The sequence below is a fragment of the Neltuma alba genome, unplaced genomic scaffold, assembly GCF_004799145.2.
Source record: "Neltuma alba isolate B1F8T4 unplaced genomic scaffold, ASM479914v2 tig00012516_pilon, whole genome shotgun sequence".
In the NCBI taxonomy this organism is placed as follows: domain Eukaryota; kingdom Viridiplantae; phylum Streptophyta; class Magnoliopsida; order Fabales; family Fabaceae; genus Neltuma; species Neltuma alba.
Window position 1 is genome coordinate 21,694 of NW_021636983.1, and position 16,350 is coordinate 38,043.

At 34.9% G+C, this 16,350-nt stretch overlaps 2 protein-coding genes across 9 annotated transcripts; one reads left to right on the forward strand and one right to left on the reverse strand.

Annotated features, from left to right (window-relative positions):
• Positions 1–75: 75 nt before the first annotated feature.
• Positions 76–7,321, forward strand: LOC114727982 (ras-related protein RABA5a). 7 transcript variants are annotated; one of them, XM_028914772.1, is made up of 4 exons: positions 76–372; positions 1,079–1,262; positions 3,480–3,906; positions 6,698–7,321. In XM_028914772.1, the coding sequence occupies exons 3-4, from the start codon at positions 3,567–3,569 to the stop codon at positions 7,030–7,032; spliced, it is 675 nt and encodes a 224-aa protein (XP_028770605.1). In that variant the 5' UTR covers positions 76–372; positions 1,079–1,262; positions 3,480–3,566; the 3' UTR covers positions 7,033–7,321. The 7 variants fall into 7 exon arrangements, with proteins under 7 accessions (XP_028770605.1, XP_028770606.1, XP_028770609.1 ...); XM_028914773.1 differs by having other exon boundaries at positions 1,132–1,262; XM_028914776.1 differs by having other exon boundaries at positions 76–297; positions 1,132–1,262.
• A 1,939-nt stretch (positions 7,322–9,260) lies between these two features.
• Positions 9,261–13,365, reverse strand: LOC114727988 (2-alkenal reductase (NADP(+)-dependent)). 2 transcript variants are annotated; one of them, XM_028914786.1, is made up of 5 exons: positions 12,941–13,365; positions 11,005–11,149; positions 10,166–10,332; positions 9,994–10,076; positions 9,261–9,839 (listed from the first exon to the last, which is right to left on the reverse strand). In XM_028914786.1, exons 1-5 carry the CDS (start codon positions 13,160–13,162, stop codon positions 9,461–9,463), a joined length of 996 nt encoding a protein of 331 aa, XP_028770619.1. In that variant the 5' UTR covers positions 13,163–13,365; the 3' UTR covers positions 9,261–9,460. The 2 variants fall into 2 exon arrangements, with proteins under 2 accessions (XP_028770619.1, XP_028770617.1); XM_028914784.1 differs by having other exon boundaries at positions 10,972–11,149; positions 12,941–13,363.
• Positions 13,366–16,350: the final 2,985 nt, after the last annotated feature.

Genomic DNA, 16,350 nt, shown 5'->3' on the forward strand with positions numbered 1-16,350 from the left:
AGTGATTTCAGCACTTAAAATTAAAATTAAAATCAAAACCAAAACCAAAATCAAAATCATGATCTACTTGTCACCACAATAGCCTGCAATCGCAAATGCTGAAACTCGAAGACACCCTCCCACCCCGAGCGAACTCTCTGTCCCTTTGTTTTCATTCACCTCCCCAGGCGTTGCGGTTTTCATCGCCTTGGCGTTGGCTGATTTTACCCAATTCTCTTAAATCATCCCGTAGCGCCCGTGTTCCTGTTATTAGGCATGCTACCCTAGTATCTATCGGTTATTTTCTCAATTTTTGAGGTACAAATTTACATTTTTCTTCTACGTTGGATTTATCCTCTAACTTTGACTGCGTTTCTCGTGCAATTTCGACAAGTACGGTGAAATCTTAGTTCACATTGCAAACTTAACTGGATTTTGCATTTGATATTGATATTGATATTGATCTGTTCAATACTTCCTTAGCTTGTTGTGCGAACATGTAATATTTCGATGTATTTATTCTTTTCCTTCTATAATGGAACCTTAGTATCGTGGCCAATTCTTTCGATGCTTGTTTATCTAATTACCTCTTTTGGCCTTTTTTCTTGGATAAAACTGTTTTGGTAATTTTTAGTTAGGCTTTATGCTGGATTGGTCTTTCATATTTCTGAAACTTGGCTAAACGTTAGAAAAGTATTGAAGTTATCCTGAGCTTCATAATGATCTAGACTCACTTTTAAGACCGTATAGTAGCTTAAAAAGGGGCATCTGTATGCTTGGGATGCCTATCTGAGTTAAAGTTACCATGCTTTATTTCTTTGACAGCGACCCTAGGCTTTGTGTTGATTGTCTGGTTTGTCATCAAATATCTGAATTAGGTCGACAAATTTGAAGTTTGATCTTTTTAGGTTGCATTGCCTGTTGTCATTGGTAGCGACTAATTATTATGTATTAAAATAAGATTTTGGCAGATGAGTGCTCTCAATGAAGACAAAATCAAAAATGAATGTTGATGTTCTATTCTATTCTAAATTCTAATCCGTAGCAATAGAAGTTTATATCTGTATATGTCATTATACCTCATACTTTGACTTTACAGGAGATTATCCTTTATTTTCTCCGTTTATTGATCTGTTAGGCGTTGGCATTCAGGAGAACGTAAATTCTGTGGCATGGTAATAAAAAAAGACAAGTCTGATGATTTGAATGTTGGTCATTCCATTCACTGAAATCTTCAGCTTTCTGCAATTCATCAAGTTGCTCCTACAAAGGAGTTTTTGTTGGTTAGTTGTCATTAGCTTGTCTCAAAATGATATATGATGATCATTTTTATCAGAAAAATTCTTTAAAAGATGCAGAATAATAAAATTCTTGAACGATACACTCTTTTGTTGTTATAAGTGGTTGTGTTTTTTCAATATTGCAGTCCTTAGTGCTGGCTATGCTGCTTTTCAATTTGTTTGGCTCAGGCCAATGCTCATATCTACAAGAGTTATTCTTACCCCTCAAATATATGACATAGAACATGATAATTTTTATGGTTGGTCTTTCATGTTTAGGCTATGGACCATGGTCTCTGCGGCAGGTTCTATCTGAAAAATAGTCAAATACAACAAAGGATTGGAGAGCTTATCGTATTGATGACTCTGTTCTTTCTTTCTTTCCCCCCCCCCTCTGCTTTAGAGGATATCTTGTCCTCCTCTGTTTTCACAATTTGCATTATTCCTTGGTTTCTTGTAGTATCTCTTCGGTTATGAAAAGTGAAGAGATCAAAGAAAAACAATAAAACATTAAAAAAAGAAGTAAAAAATTGGTTACATGTCACAAAAAAGTGGTCACATCTGAGTGTTTTCTTCATCATTTTTGGGAATTTGCTCTTTTACTTTTGGGTAATTGCGGCCATTTCATGGCCTACATCTGTTTGAGAAGTAAAAGTGCAGTATGATCTAAAGTGTTGAGTAGGCTCTGTACTCCAAATATATGTATATATATATTATTGTCAGGCGAGGGAATATGATGATAAACCTCTAATTAGAAGGAGATCACACGGGTTCCAAAAGAGGGGTTATGGCTATGATGCTAATATTGATTAGCGTACTTGATGATTAACAATTTATACATGCCCTTGCCCTCTCCAGCTCCAGTACTAATGTGGTTGATTAGCCGACCAAATTTTATTCTCATATTTTTATCTTTTATATTTCTTCTTATTTATACAGGATGATGATATTAGTCTTAATTTTTAGTGCTGTGCAAATGTCAACCGAAATTTTAAACCATTGTGCCTTAGATAACTGTTTGTTGTCCATAACTTTTCAGTGTTTAGTAGGCTCTATACTCCAAATGTCTCTGTGTGTGTGTGTGTGTGTGTGATGATAAACCTATAATTATAAGGAGATCACATGGGTTCCAAAAGAAGGATTATGGCCATGATGCTAATATTGATTAAGTGTGCTTGATGATTAACAATTTATGTATGCCCTTGCCCTCTCCAGCTCCAATACTACAAGATCAGATATAAAGTTGATTAGTCAACCACATTTTATTCTCAAATTTTTATCTTTTATATTTCTTCTTATGTATACAGGATGATAATATTAATCTTAATCTTTACTACTGTGCAAATGTTAGCTGAAATTTTAAACCATTTTGTCTAAGATAATTGTTTATTGTCCATATTCATGTGAGATTTAACAAAGTTTCACATTGGCTGTCAAGACCCTCCTCCTTTATCCGGGTTTGCAGCCAACTGTAAAACATAGGTTTGGCATCTTTTGGTTAATAATATATCCAAAGAATTATTGATAGAGCACGATAGCATTGTACAATCTATAATCCAACCTTAGTAGGATAACGCTTGCTGCTGCTATTGCTGTTGTCTTCAATAACTGATACAAAGTTGCTGAAAACTTCTTATTCAGAATTCTTTCTTAACAAGTAAAATTTTACAGTGAGGGCATCCTTCATGTTTTTCTTTCCACACACCAACCCTAGGCGGTAAAGTACCAAAAAGAACTCATGGGATCAACATGCAATCACTCTTTCATCATCTTTATTCTAGAGAGAATAGGGATGAAGATAACTGATATGTAATAAATGAATATGAGCTAGTTTAGGGTTAACAGGTAGTTAGGAGTTTGTTGATTAGTCTCTATAAAAGGCATGAGAAAGTCATTGTAACCAGGCTTATGAGTAATAATAATGGATTGGTTTCTCTCTGTTTCTCTTTTCCTCATCTCTGTTTCAGTGTTTGATCTGTTTCTTTCTTTTTCCCTCTTCATGCTTTTATTGTATAACAATAACGCTGAAGTAAACCATATTTCTTCCTGCTTGAAACATGGCTTTTGAAGAGACTATCTGCCAAACGAATGAAATTTGAAAATATATATACATGAGGCTTCTTTTTTTAAAAAAAAAATTAAGTTAACCCCTTTCATACATTATGGCAAAGTTTAATTGAGGTTTTGGCGTGATTCTCTAATTCCTTTTTCTCATGCTAGGTGACAGTATAGCGGGGGAGGCTAAAGTCCATAATGATTATGTATTGTTGATTGCTTCCACACACTGGCAACTCCTAGGACTGGCTGATGGCTTTATATAATGAAGAAGAGAAAACTGAGGATTACCTTTTCAAGATTGTTTTAATTGGTGACTCAGCTGTTGGGAAATCAAATTTGCTTGCCAGATTTGCCAGGGATGAGTTTTATTCTAGTTCTAAGTCGACTATAGGGGTAGAGTTCCAAACTCAGAAGATGGATATCAATGGAAAGGAAATTAAAGCACAAATTTGGGACACGGCTGGGCAGGAGAGATTCAGAGCTGTCACATCTGCATATTATAGGGGTGCAGTTGGAGCACTTTTGGTGTATGATATTAGCAGGCGCCAAACATTTGATAGCATTGGCAGATGGCTTAATGAACTTCACAGTAAGAATTGCAGTTATCACTTTTGTTTTGACCCTTTTAAGCCTCTCTCACTATTGAGCTGTTATTATTATTTTATTTAGTTATAGTGGAATTGCTGGCACAACTCTAAAACGAGGTTCTGGTGTTACTTTGTCAGTGAGCGAATATAACAAATCCATTTAGCACATCTAACCAATTATTAAAGGATTTTGGGCATAATCAGAAAACTTTAATCAAAACCAAGAGAGTAAAATTATTAGATTCTTAACTTGTCAAAATGTTTATTATTGATACAATATTGTAAACATTTATGCAATTAGGAATTCAAAACTCTCTCTCACTAGTATCAAGACCTTCAATATGCAACTCTATTGTCTTCTCTTTACAACTCCTCAAGTTTGCCAAAAGCTTTCCTCGCAACCTCTTTGATAGCCAAATAGCAAAACTTGATAAGGGAAGCATATAGAAGGGAAGGGAACAACACATTCGCTCACTCACACACACACAACAGCTTAACAATTATACTAACTTGCTAATGGTCTGATTGGTACGATGGAATTGGGGCTATAGAAATAAAAATGGAATTGATTTCCATCATAATGTTTGTCTGGTATAATGGAATTGGAAAATTTCCAATTCCAAGTCCACCAAAATTGGTGGAATTGGCTTCCATCCTCCAACCCTAAGACTTGTAATTCCAACCATGATGCAAGCACGCCCCTCCTTCGGTCTAATAGCCTTCAAGCTTATAACCAGTGACCACCCCCCTTTGATCTGACAGCCTGAAGGTGATAGTGACCTCCTTACTCCCTCGACGTCAACCTGGACTACCCAGTCCCTCCATACCTCGTTGCCGTCATGGTTTGACAATCTTGCAAGGGTGGTTCTTGGAGGAGGTGGTGAAGGCAAGAACAACAGATCTAAGTTATGTAACGTCGTTCTTGGAGGAGATGTTCAAAGTGATGGACAAGAACGAAGACTACCAGCTTGGCCACCAAGATTTGAAGAGTTTTAATAGCATGGTTCTGAGTGGTTGGTGAAGAATCTGGCAATGATGGTTCTGAATAGTTGAGGGAAGTTCGTCAAATTGAATAAAATTTGAAGGGCATTAGGGTGTTCTAATTAAAAATGATGTCTCATTTCCATGACATCCCAAACATACTTTTAAACTCCTTATCCATGTCATCTCCACCTCCGTCCCCATCTCCACCTCCGTTTCCGTCAAAATCAATTCCAACTTACCAAACAGGCCATTAGTTACAACCATTACCTCTAGCTTCATATCCATCATGCTTAGCCTAGATATAAGTGAACAAAAGGGACCAATCGCAAAAGGCTTTGTGCACGCTTAACTGCTAGCTGATCAGGTGAGTTGGGAGAGAGTAGATGAACAACCCTAGCTTGATATTTCACTTTAACCAAGTGGTAGTCAATCACTATATGTTGTCATGAAAGGCAAGATTAGTTACAATTTGTAATGCTGATTGATTGATTATCGTAGTAGTGCGGCCCAAGGTGAGAGCAAGGGACATATGTAAATCAGCAAGAAGATGGGCCAAGAACTGTATCTCACAACCTTTGGGTGTTAATGGGTTGTGCTCAGCTTCTGAAGAAGATCTTGAGACAGTAGACTGTTTCTGTGGCTTTCATGATATGAGTACTTGATGCAAAATAAAAAATAAAAAACACAAAACCCGTAGCTCACCTCCTGAAATCAATGCAAGTTCCCCAGTTAGGGTCACTGAGTCAGACTTTGAGGGAAAATGCAAAACCCTTTTCCTGCGGATCCCTTGACGCATCTGAGAATTTGACGAGGTGTTTGTTGGTTCAAGGGAATGAAAGGGAACTTCGAGCATGGATATCAATCATACTCAACATGGATGCGAGGGAAAGGGGCCAATTGCCAAAGGTTTGGTATTTATATGTGCCAGATGATCACGAGTTGTGAGGAAGCAGATATACAACCTTAGCTTGCAACTTCTCTCTAACCAAGTCGCATTTATTTTCTACATGCTTTTTCCTTTCATGAAAACTTGGACTGGCTGCTATTTGTTGTGCTGATCGATAATCACAGTAGAGAAGTGCAGGATGTAAATTAGTGAGAGCAACCACGGTATCTCACAAGTTGTAGATGCGAATGCCTTATACTCATTTTCATAGAAAGATCTTGAGAGTGGAGACTGCTTTTTTTTCACGTCTTTTATAGATGGGGTTGGGGGAGAAGGAATAGAAATTCACTTCTTCACTACAAAACTACAAAAGCCATCCATATATAGCCACAGTCACCATCCTATGTCGCTAATTGCTCCAACTTTGCGTCCGCGTTGATTGTCTCCTAATCGGTTTATGTTTTCCCATGCATATTTATAAACCTTGTAATACAATGGTGTTGCACTACCTCATGTTGTTAAAGCTAGTTGGAGTTGGGTTTGGTCATAAATATAAAATCTCAGTCAACTTTGTCTCCCAAATCTACAATGTTTTTTTTTCTAAAATATCTCTATTAATTATAAAGAGTTGCCACCAAGGAATAATTCCAATGCGCGTGATTATAGAGAATAATTTAGAAAAGTCAACACATATTTATGAATTAATTAACTTAACTAATTCTATAATCTTCTTACATTAGTTGTTTGGTTCTTATATTCAAGACCCGAGGTAGTATTAATTATGAAATAGGTGTCTGATCCTTTGTTATTGGCTCATTATGGGTCAGTTGTTTGCTCTTTTTCTGGCTTCAAAAAGATTTACTCAGTGTTTGATTGTTAGATGTGATGAAGAGGATTAAGTGGGCTTTTCTATTACTTAACAGCTCATTCTGATATGAATGTTGTCACGATACTTGTTGGGAACAAGTCAGATCTCAAGGATGCCAGGGAGGTGTCTACTGCTGAAGGCAAGGCCTTAGCTGAGGCGGAGGGTTTGTTCTTCATGGAGACATCAGCCCTTGATTCATCGAACGTAGCTGCTGCTTTCCAGACAGTTGTGAAGGAGATATACAACATTTTGAGTCGGAAGGTTATGAAATCTCAAGAGCTGCAGAAACAAGATGCTGCCGCTATTGGGAATGGAAAGACTGTTGTTCTCCAAGGGGAAGAGAACTCGGAAGCAGTTGTGGAGTCAAAGAAGGGTTGTTGCTCGTCATAAGGTTTGATTTCATGGAAGGCTCAAGACTCCTCTTCCTTTTCCCCCATTTTTAATTGATATGATTATTCAACGAACGATTAATATGCAATATTAGTACTGAAGACCGAGAGATTCAGAATAGAAATTGTAAATGGCGTGAAGGACAGTTACAGAAATGATAAGACTTGAGAGATTTTGATTTTGATCTTTTTATAAACAAAAAAGATAAATCCGATGTTTGAATTTTGACAACATTCTTTTATGTTGCTTGCTGGGGTTTCAAAATGTTTCAGAGGCATTTTGAAAAGTATTCTAATTGAGGACATTAGTCTAATTTTAATCATTTTATCAGATTAAGTGCACAATTTTTTAGTACTTATCTAGATTAGTAGTAAACGACTATGATTTTAGACAATTATGATTTTTATAAGTAACATTAGTTTTAAGTAACATTGGTTAATTGTGATTTTTATTTGGGTCTTTTTTTTTATTTTACTGATTTTGGGAAATTTGATTGTATTTGGATTTCATTTATTAAAGTTACTTATACATGTGTAAGTACCGAAGATGACATGAGTTTGATAAATTGGTTAACATTTACAAAATTGTATTTAATTATTATTATTGTAAATATAATTTAAGATTTATCTGGATTTTTCAACCCTAGTTACTTATGCTTAAATGTGTGGTATGAACTGAAATGATTTTTAGAAAAAATGGTCAGAGGGAATTAATGGATTTCATTATTACTTATTTAAATTCAAACCATTTTATCTCTTCTGTGACATAACTGATATTAATAGAACTGAAAATAATAAGTATTAAACTAAAAATGACAAGTTTCATAATTTTTTGGTTACAGAATTTTCAAAATATTAGTTCAGGCCTCGCCTCCTTTCTTGTTATTTAGGATTTTTTTTATGACAGATTTTTCCAAAAATATTTGGGGAAAAAGACCTAGGATTGTCCCGCACGAAAGAAAATGCAGAAAACACAAGCTAAAATGTTGAACATGAAAGACTGGTGGGAGATTTCGTTAAAGCATGCAATTGATCTTTCACGCTATGCATTTTGGCTTGTAATTTTAAATTTCATTTTTCAAATATCCTTTTATCAACCGCTGGTAAATTAAGATTGGACGTGACGCTCCGTAGCGGAGAAGATTGAGGACATCCGCCTAACTATTCATTTCTTTTCCTTTCCCTTACAATCACCTTTATAATTTCGTAGTCTTGCTGCTTCGGAATAGTTAGAACTCGGAAGGAAAAAAAACGCAAACAGATTTTTGGAGCCAAAACTTGCTGATATGAAAGTAGACATAAAGACGTTCTAGTTAGCACTTAGCATGACATCTATTTAAAAAAAAATTAAAACCATTTAAAGTAATTCAAACATGTTAAAAAATTTACGAAAACGCTGATGTAAAATGTTGGCTATATGAGTTTTAGACTCATGAAAATTAATGAAAGAAATTAAATAAAAGCGCTTAGAACATATTGATTGGAATCTACCTATTGATAAGGTATATATATGTAAACAGTTATGTAATGTAATGAAATTGTTCAATTCATACAGCCAATCTCATTTTATGAGTTAGATAAAACTTCTTGTTGAAAAATCTTTACCCAACTCTACTCCAAACACATTAGTTTTGGTAACCTCCAAATCATGGTTTCAGAAGCACTTTTTCGCAAAACGAGGTAAACTCCTCCACATATTTACTTCATAAATCGTAAAAGCACTTCTAAAATCATGGTTTGATTTCTATGCAAACACCTATCAAGTAAACACAACCACAGTATTTTCAACGGATGTTTTCTAGCTGAATTATCTTTGAGTTTAGGATTATAACAGGCGTACCCTAAATGCTATGAAAATTTGGTACTCCCTCCGTCTCTTATTATAAGATCCAATTTTTTAAATGAATCTGTTTTTTTTTTTATAAAATCCTCTTTAAGTTTGGCTATATTATCTATTTTATCCCTAATTTAATACATCTGATACATTCTCTTTCTTTATTTATCTCACTATTACTCTTTCATATTTACTCATTTATATATAGAGGTATATTTAGGGAAAAAAATTGCATTTGTTAAATATTAATTATTTTCAACTAATTTTAATTATTTTCTTAAACTGTATAATTTAATTAAAAAGATCTTATAATAAAAAAGGAAGGGAGCATCAAATACATGGAATCAAACAGCGGCACGCAGGACAGCTCAGCGAAAAATATAACATCTTCCACGGAAAGAGAAGCAGTGAAATGTCCTGTTTAATTTTTCGGCTTATCGACGACCATGAGATCATTAGATCAGATTGGTCCCAATACTCTCAAATTTAATAATTAATAATGTCAAATCATGGCTTCTCTGTTCAGTCCAAAATAAATCATGGCTTCTCTGCATCTCTTTAAGGAAGGAAGGAAGAGAAGAGAAGAAACAGTAAATCATTCATGGGCAACACGAATGATTTGCTTACCAACATTCTTGCCAGAAAAAAGTCCAGCAAGAGCAGCAGGAGCACTAGCCAGACCTTCACTTACGTCTTCAACGTACACAATCTTGCCCTGTTTGTAGTAACCTATAACATGTTCCAAAAAGCGTGGGTACAAGTGCAAGTAATCACTTTGCAGAAAACCCTGCATCCTGATGCGCCTCGAGATGAGATTGAACAAACTGTGAATCCCCTTGGGATTAGAGAGGCTCTGCTGAGACACCATCCCACAAACGGCAATCCTACCGTGAATTCTCATGTTAACGAGAGCTGCATCGAGCATTTCGCCGCCGACATTATCAAAGTAGATATCAATGCCTTGTGGGAAATACCTGCGTCAGGCGGGGAAGGAAAAGATGATGGAGAGTCGTTAAAATATAGGGCGGTAAAAGTTGCTTGCATAAGGAACATTATTTCTTTTTTATTGTACGACCATATAATATATGTGGGTAGCCAAGAATTTTTCTTCATCATTTTTTAACTCACCTTTTTAAAGATGCGTTCAAGTCTTGTTCTTCTTTGTAGTTAAATGCTTCATCGAATCCAAGTTTATTTTTCAGAAGATCGACCTAATAAGACATTAAACGAAAAAAATATATTATTCTGAACCTGATGGGGGGAAGTGGTATCTATTCAAAGAATAATTAGCAAAACTAACTTTTTGGTTTGAGCCCGCACTTCCAACGACATAGCATCCATGCAACTTAGCAAGTTGGCCAACAAGTTGACCGACTGCACCTGAAGCCGCTGATACAAAAACATGCTCTCCTCTGCTGGGGGAGCAGACCTCATAGAATCCTGCGTAAGCAGTGAATCCTGGCATACCTACATAATTGAAAAGATGAAATCGTGGGTACACCAGTTACCAAAACTTCTCAACTGGATGACATGATGGTGACATCCAAGGGGAATTATAGAACAAGGACAGATGATGAGTCTACTTCACTGAAAAAATCAGCAAGAAAAAAGGGGATGCTCAAGGTCTTAAAAATGCTACCATAAAATAGAAAATTGCACCCATAAGCAAATCTCAATCAATCAACCCGTATTCCTCCAGTCCAATAAAAATCAACTAGCATTCCTTAAAAATAATAGAAATGAAAAAGGAAAAGAAAGAATGCGCAAAGTTAAATTGTTTAGCCCGACAAATCAGAGACTTGAAAAATAGAAGGCTTCAAAACTCTGAGAACTTGGATATTAACTTAGGCTCGTCTTGACCAACGCCAAAAATTCATTCTTGGATGGCCAATTAAAATTTATTTTAAAGGTGAAAAGACAGACTGCAGCAAGATATCATTAATTGACTCAGTGGTTTAAAAGAATGAAGCAAGACTAAAGTAGAGTACATGTGCATATGCACACTATGTATGAGAGGTAGGAAAATTATACATCCAAAGTTTTGCAAAAGAATTCAAAACGATTATAAGACAGTAATTTGTATGTTAAGCCCGACGAATGCCATACCAAGAAGACCCACATGGTACGAGAGAGGAATATCATCTAGCTGAATTGTTCTCAACTGCTCAGTCTTTTTTATCAAACTGTACTCTTCCCAGCCGGTCATCCCCGAAATCAAATCACCAGGCTTGAAATTTGGATCATCGGAATGTACAACTTTAGATACACCAAATCCTTCAACGGCCTTCAACAAAATAAATTAACGGAGAAATTACCAGACAAAAATTCCCCACATAGAAAAGCTATATTATAAGCAATTATAGCATAGCCGACAACTCTAAGCAGACTGCTGCTGAAGGTCCAAAGACAACGATAAAGAAATTTATCATTGGAAACTTCCAAGGAGAGAGTAAGAATATCCTAGGCAACTTTTGTTTGTCCTCAAAATTTCATTACTACGTATCCTTTTCTTTCTTTCTTTCCTATTCCATGAAGAAATAACTCCTGACCCCTTGAAAGATACAGCATTTCTCAATCAAATTATTCTGCATGTAATTTTCTAAAGCAAATGCTATATTTAGTTTGGCGTTGCGTACCGCACATGCTATAGGCTTAACATCCAACAGTGTGGACTGTGGAGGAATGCAAAAGCATTCCAGAATTCAATTGAAACCTTGTTATGAGTACCACATTAAGAAATCTCACAAGTGTTGTAGGGTTCAGAAGTTCAAGGGGTTCTCCCTCCTAATAAACTAATCTTTTGAGATGAGTTCTCCTCTTGGATTTATGCTCATCACATTGGTGCTTTTATTGAGAGTCGACCAACCGGAAAAGGCTACCTGTGAAGAATTCTAATGGTAAGAAGACCGAGTGAAGTGCCGTAGAGCAGATCAATGGGGACGTCAGCTCTTGAGAGGGATGTTCTGTTATGAGTCCTACATCGAGGAATCTCACAAATGTTGTGAAGTTTATAAGTTCAACAAGCTCTCCCTCCTAATAAGCTAATCTTTTGGGATGGGCTTTCCTCTTGGATTTGTGCTCATCACATTTTTGTTATAAATTCCACATTGAGGAATCTCACAAATGCTATTGAGTTTACAAGTTTAAAGGATTTTCCTTCTTAATAGACTAGTCTTTTAAGATGGGCTCTTCTCTTTGGTTTATACACATCACATTGGTGCTTTTATTGAGAGTCTGCCAAACCAAAAAGAGCTATCTGAAGAGAGTTCTGACCAATAAGAAGACTAAGTGAAGTGCCGTAGAGTAGAGCCTTCGGGACGTCGGCTGTCGAAAGGGGTACTCTGTTATGAGTCTCACATAATGTGATGAGCCGACGTCCCCAGCGGCTCCACTCTACAACACTTCACTCAGTCTTCTTACTGGTCAGAACCCTCCATGGGCAGCCCTTTCTGGTTGACCAACTCTCAATGAAAAATACTAATGTGATGAGTAAAAGTCTAAGAGGAGAGTCCATCCCAAAAAACTAGTCAATTATTAGGAGGGAGACTCCTTGAGCTTACAAACTCCACAACATTTGTGAAATTGAAGGACAACCCTTTGAACTTATAAAACTTACAATACTTGTAAGATTTCCAATGTATACTCATAACAAAACCTTATTGGAGTATAAGGAAGGAATTGAGAGCTGCGACGTATTTTTCAAGGACCAGACAAACAAGCACTTTGATTCTCTGCCAACTCATCGCAGTATGCGATGCACCGATAAGCAGAGGAGACAAGTTGTCCCGAACAAACAATGGGTTTTCTATTTTTCCCAACTTGCTAATACGGTGCCGGAATTATTGATGAGTTTGCAATTAGTTTTCCAAAACTGAAAACTCATGCATGGAGTGGGAGAATTGAGACGCATAACTATTGGAGACGTCCTTCAAAGAATATATCATATGCCGCCCGCCCGATATATGTCGGTTTTCGAGCAATAACTGAACTCCCAGAAATTAAAGGCAGAGAGAACAGTAAAGTGGATTAAGCAAACAGAAGAGCATCGAGAGAAATTGTAGGAAGAAAGACATACCTGACCAGGAACAAAGGGTGGAATATAAGATTCGTGGAAATCACGCATGCGACCCCGCATATAAGGGTCGCAAGAGAGGTAGAGATTCTTAACGAGAAGAGCTCCTGATCCTGAGGGAGCCCTCAGCTCGATTTTTGAAACTTTGAGTTCGAGATCAGTATCCTGAGGAGCTCGATCTATAAAATTTTTAAATATGACCTGCCTGTTCTCTATGTTCGCCATAATGGGCGAGAATGATCACACAAATTAAAATGATGAAAAGAAAACAAGTAAGCGAAAAGAATTAGTTCAGTGCACCCTGTACATGCCCTGCGACTGAGAAACAGGGAGCTGGATAAAATGGGTTACATGCGGATTCAGCGAGCAGCCGCTAGAAGCTGAAGATCTTAGGGCACTGGGTTTGGTGTACCTAACCTACTCCCCGCGAAAGGATGCTGTCACATGGGCGTGGGCAAACCGGCAGGAGAGTATAACCAACGGTTTAATTTCCCTGTGTTGTCAACGGTTTAATTTCTCTGTGGTCACAGGCTTGAGTCCTCGCTTTTTAGGGGGTGTTTGGGTTTTGAAGGGAAAACCATGGTTTGAAAGAAAAACATCCAAACACTATAAAGGTATTTGGGTATGAACAAAATCATAATTTTAGAAGTGTTTTTATGGTATACGAAGTAAATATGTGGAGGAGTTTATCTCAATTTACAGAAAAATACTTCTGAAAAGTGATTATGAGGTGTTCCAAACACCCCCTATATATTTTTTCCAAATCACTTTTCAATTTGAAACCATGGTTTGTATAAAAGTAACCAAACACCATAATTTTTTCCAAAATCACTTTTCATTTGGAAACCATGGTTTTAGGTATGAAACCATGGTTTTTTATAAAGTGAATTTTTTTTTGCTTTTGAAGGTATAAAACCATGGATTGAGATATAAATATATATACACATATCAATTACTACATTTGATCCTTAATGTAAGAGTTAGAAAACTAATTTGTAAATATTAAGAAAATTAGTTAAATTATTTATTTATAATAAATATGTGTTGCATTCTCTAAAATACCTATTAACGATGTGCATTAGGATTATTATTTGATGTAACATTTAACATGTGCAAACTAACATGAGGACTACTTTGAAAAAAATGGATAAATGTATGAGACAAGATAGATTGATATCTTATATTCAAAATCAAATAGAATACCCAATTAGCTCTTATACTAAAGATCGGAGATAATATTAATTATATTTTTTCATATATAATTTATTATTTAAAAATTTATTATTTCAAACAATATAAATTAAAATCCATCATTTATCTAATTATCATATTAGCTCATGTCCTTTTTAGTAATTTGTATATGAAAAAAAGATTCTGATAACGTCACTTCATCAAAATCACTTTTTTTTCAAAATCTATTCACAGAATATATTCTCCCAAAAAGCTATTCTCCAGAAACTATTTTTTTTTTATCTAAACCAAAAATTATTCTTGAAACCATAGTTTGAGTTTATCCAAACACCCTCTCAGTCAACAATCTAGCATCAGCTTTTCTTCATCTTTTATCCAATTGCCAAATGCGTTGTTATCGACCTTTATCATCTCGTAACCGAACAAGGTGTTCGAATGCTCGTTCTCATGCTTTTTTTAATTTTGACCAACCTTCTGAGACCTTTACCTTTGAATTACTATACCTCCGGTGACTAATTTAAAAAGATTAAAAAAACAAATTAAATTAATTATTAGTAATAAATAAGTGTTATTTTTTCTAAAATATTTTTGCTAATCAAATATATTGGATAGAACTATAATTATTAGAAGGATTATCTTTAAAAAAAAAATAGATATGAGAGACAAAGTGGATTGGAGTCTTATATTTAAAACCAAAATAAAAATCAAACAAGATCTTATATTAAAAAACAAAGGTAATATTATTTTGTCTGTTTCTAAATATAATTCATAATAATGAAAAACACATAAATTAAAGAGGTATTGATAATTAACTCTTTTTTTTAATTTTTACCCTCCATTTAGGCTTTGTCTGGTAGGAGAGGGGGTGAATTAAAGGAAGGGGAAGGGAAAAGAGTGGAGGTTATGAGTTTTGTTTGGTTAGAGGAGAAGAGACTGGAGGGGAGATTTTTTGTTGGTTTAGAAAGAAAAGGGAGGAGAGCTAATTTTAAGTTGACAAATATATTTTTATTACGATATTTATATCATGATTATTATTTTCTAATTTGTGAATATAAAAAAAATACCTTAAGACATAACAAATAGATTATAAAATAATCATGTATCAAAATAAATGTCAATAAAAAAATATTATAATCTTTAGCATATTATATAAATTATAAATAAATTTATGCTATAAGTTTTAAACTATCCCATTCTTAATTATATAATGTGTGCAACCTCACATGCTTAAAATAAAATTGAATTAAAATAGGTATATATGGACACATATCAATAAATTTGGTGATTGATAATATCATTTTAATATATCTTAACGATTTCAACTCATATAAACCAATAAAGAATAGTTTTATACAGAATAAATGAATAAAAAATACTGATAATAATGATAAGATGAATGAGGTGGGGGATCAAGTAAGGAAAAAAGATGGAAAAGATTAATGACAAAGAGCAGGGGGAATGATGAAATTAGAGAAAGAAAATATGCACACAACAAAAAGAATCTTTGAGAAGTAAAAAAAGAAAAAAAGAAAAAAAATCCTTAGAAGAATAATAGGGGCTAAAAAAAGTTTAAAAAAAAAAAGTGTTTACTAAGAAGAAACTTGGAATATTCAAAAACTAACATAAGTAATTTAGTTAGAATGAGACATAATATTTCGTTCCTTTCCAAAAAATCCTAAATTTGAAGAGGAGCAGAAGGAGGGGAGGAGAGCACTAAGAGATAAAAAAAAAAAAAATTTCCTCCCCTCCCCTCCATTTTTCTAAACCAAACACAATTTCTACTCCCCTCCTCCCAAAAACCTTCCAACCAAACAAAGCCTTAGCGTCACTATTATTTTTGAAACAATCAATTATTATACCTAAAGTATTTTTAAAAGCAAGTATTAATTATATCCCTATTAAAATATATATTTAGGGACATAATGAAGGTGAAAATTAAGATTTATTCATGAAGTTAGTACTCCTCCGGTCCTTATTATAAGACCCAATTTGACTTTTTATTTGGTCCTAATTATAAGACCCAATTCATTTTGTCTCTTATGTTTATGCATTTTTTTTAAAATAATCCTTCTAATAATGATAGTTTTAGCCAATATACTTAATTAGCAAGGATATTTTAGGAATGACAACACTTATTTATTATAAATAACCAACTTAACTTACTTCCTTAATCTCCTCAAATAAGTCAATTGGGTCTTATAATTAGGACCGGAGGAGTATTA